This window comes from Equus quagga, chromosome 2, assembly GCF_021613505.1.
Source record: "Equus quagga isolate Etosha38 chromosome 2, UCLA_HA_Equagga_1.0, whole genome shotgun sequence".
Lineage (NCBI taxonomy): Eukaryota > Metazoa > Chordata > Mammalia > Perissodactyla > Equidae > Equus > Equus quagga.
Window position 1 is genome coordinate 25,509,814 of NC_060268.1, and position 2,261 is coordinate 25,512,074.

At 42.2% G+C, this 2,261-nt stretch overlaps 1 protein-coding gene across 1 annotated transcript; it reads left to right on the plus strand.

The window, feature by feature from the left end:
* Positions 1-679: 679 nt before the first annotated feature.
* LOC124235005 (olfactory receptor 6J1-like) lies at positions 680-1,670 on the plus strand. The gene is given in 3 exon segments (XM_046652698.1): positions 680-746; positions 749-1,336; positions 1,339-1,670. Coding segments are annotated over 3 exon segments (987 nt in total).
* The last annotated feature ends 591 nt before the right edge of the window (positions 1,671-2,261 follow it).

The window sequence follows — 2,261 nt, forward strand, 5'->3', positions numbered from 1 at the left end:
TGTCTTCTTCTTCACCAATGTCTTGACTATTCTAGAACCTTTGCTAATTTACATTTTACCCCCAAAGGGGGTCATATTACTACTAGTTTATAACTTGCTTTAAAAAACTTAATAATGTATCATGAATATATTGTCATCACATATTATTGTAAAATATAGTTTTTAATGACTGCATGATATGCTGTTGTTTAGATGTACCATAATTTATTTATTCCATCCTCCATTTTTGGGTATTTAGATATTGGATATTTTGCCAAATTTTCATTACTATAAGCAATTCTGTGATGAATGTTCTTGCGGCAAAATCTTTTTAACATATCCATGACTATTTCCTCAGGATGGAAGTAGAATTTCTGAGTCTAAAGTTTTGCTCAATTTTAAGGTTTTTTGTAAAAATTGCTAAATTATTTTTTAGAAAACTCACAAGAACTGTGTGACAGCGTAGGTCTCAAGGCAGGCACCCTTGCTAACGGTAAACATTACAATTTAAAAAAAAATTCCAACTTGACGGGCAAATAATTTAAAACAAGTTAAATTTGGATTACATATCTAATTTGGATTAACCCATTCTATGTTCATATTCTTCTAATGAACAGACATGGGGCTTCATACGCTGAACACTCCTCAGTACTATCTCTCTTTGTTTCGTTGGGGGAACTGAGCCAGGCCCCCTAAGCCCATGGAGAATCAGACTGCGATGGTGTCGGAGTTTATTTTGCTGGGATTTCCTCTCAGCAGGTGGGTGGAGTGCTGTTTCTGGTGCTGCTACTGCCCACATTCCTGCTGACGCTCCTGGGGAGCCTGCTCTTCATATCCATTGTGTTGTCCTACTCCCGCCTCCACACCCCCATGTACTTCTTCCTGTGCAACCTCTCTGTCCTGGACATCCTCTTCACCGCAGTCATTTCTCCACAAGTGTTGGCCAACTTAGTATCTGAAGATAAAACCATCTCTTTTGCAGGATGTGTCACCCAGTGTTATTTCTATTTCTTTCTGGGCACTGTAGAGTTTCTTCTGCTGACGGTCATGTTGTATGATTGCTATGCTGCCATCTGCTACCTTCTGTGGTACAGCATCATTATGAGACCTCCTGTCTGCATTGGGACCATTGTGTTCTCTTGGGTGGGAGGCTTCCTATCTGTGATCTTTCCAACCATCCTCATCTCCCAGCTGCCCTTCTGTGACTCCAACATCATTAACCACTTCTTTCGTGACGGTGGATCCTTGCTGGCCCTGGCCTGTGCAGACACCACTGCCATTGAGCTGATGGATTTTATACTTTCATCCACAGACATCCTCTGCTGTATAGTTCTTGTGGTCTATTCCTATACATTCGTCATTTGACAATAGTGTGTATTCCTTCTCCAATTGGAAGGAAGAAGGGTTTTAACACTTGTGCTTCTCACCTGACTATTGTCGTGATTTCTGGTGGCATCACAGTGTTTATCTATGTGACTCCATCCCAGAAAGAATATCTCGAGATCAACAAGGTCCCTTCAGTACTGAGCAGTGTTGTGGCTCCATTCCTTAACCCTTTTATATATACTCTGAGGAATGACGCAGCATTGGGGGTCCTCAGGGATGTGTGGGTCAGGGTTCAAGAAGTTTTAGAAAAGAGGATGAGGACAGTGCTGAAGAGCAGATTGTCCTCTAACAAAGACCACTTATGAGAGGCCAGTCCCCCTCCCTCTTCACCAGCACGTATCCATAATACAAATCCCCGGTATTAGAAAGAGAGGACTTGCCTTAGCACACGGGATCGTGAATGATCTACAGTGGAAAGAAGACTGAGCTTGGAGACAGGGTCGTGGACTATGGCCTTGGTTCTAACTTTAACCCTGTGGCTACAGCTGTGTCACTGTGTCACCAGCGACTCTAGCCCTTAGTATTCTCATCTGAAGTGTGGCAGGGCTGGACTTGATGATCTCTGAGTCTCATCCGCACTGAATATTCTAAGAATCACAGAAGGGCTGTGCAGCATGTGTCTTATTGAATTCCCAACATGTTTGGCCCCATTTCCTCATGGATCTGAACACAACTCTTCCATCAGCTTGGCACAAAGTCCTTCCTGGTCCCCTCTACATGGACCCTCTTTCCTTCCATCTTCCCTAGGGATCTTTCTAGGAATAATCTTCTTTATCCTCTGATCCACTGTCATATCGTATAATCCACTGTTTTTCTTCAGTGGACAAATGTAATGATTGTGGTGGATATATGTAGTCTATGTTATTTAATAATACTGCTTCCTATAATAGAACATG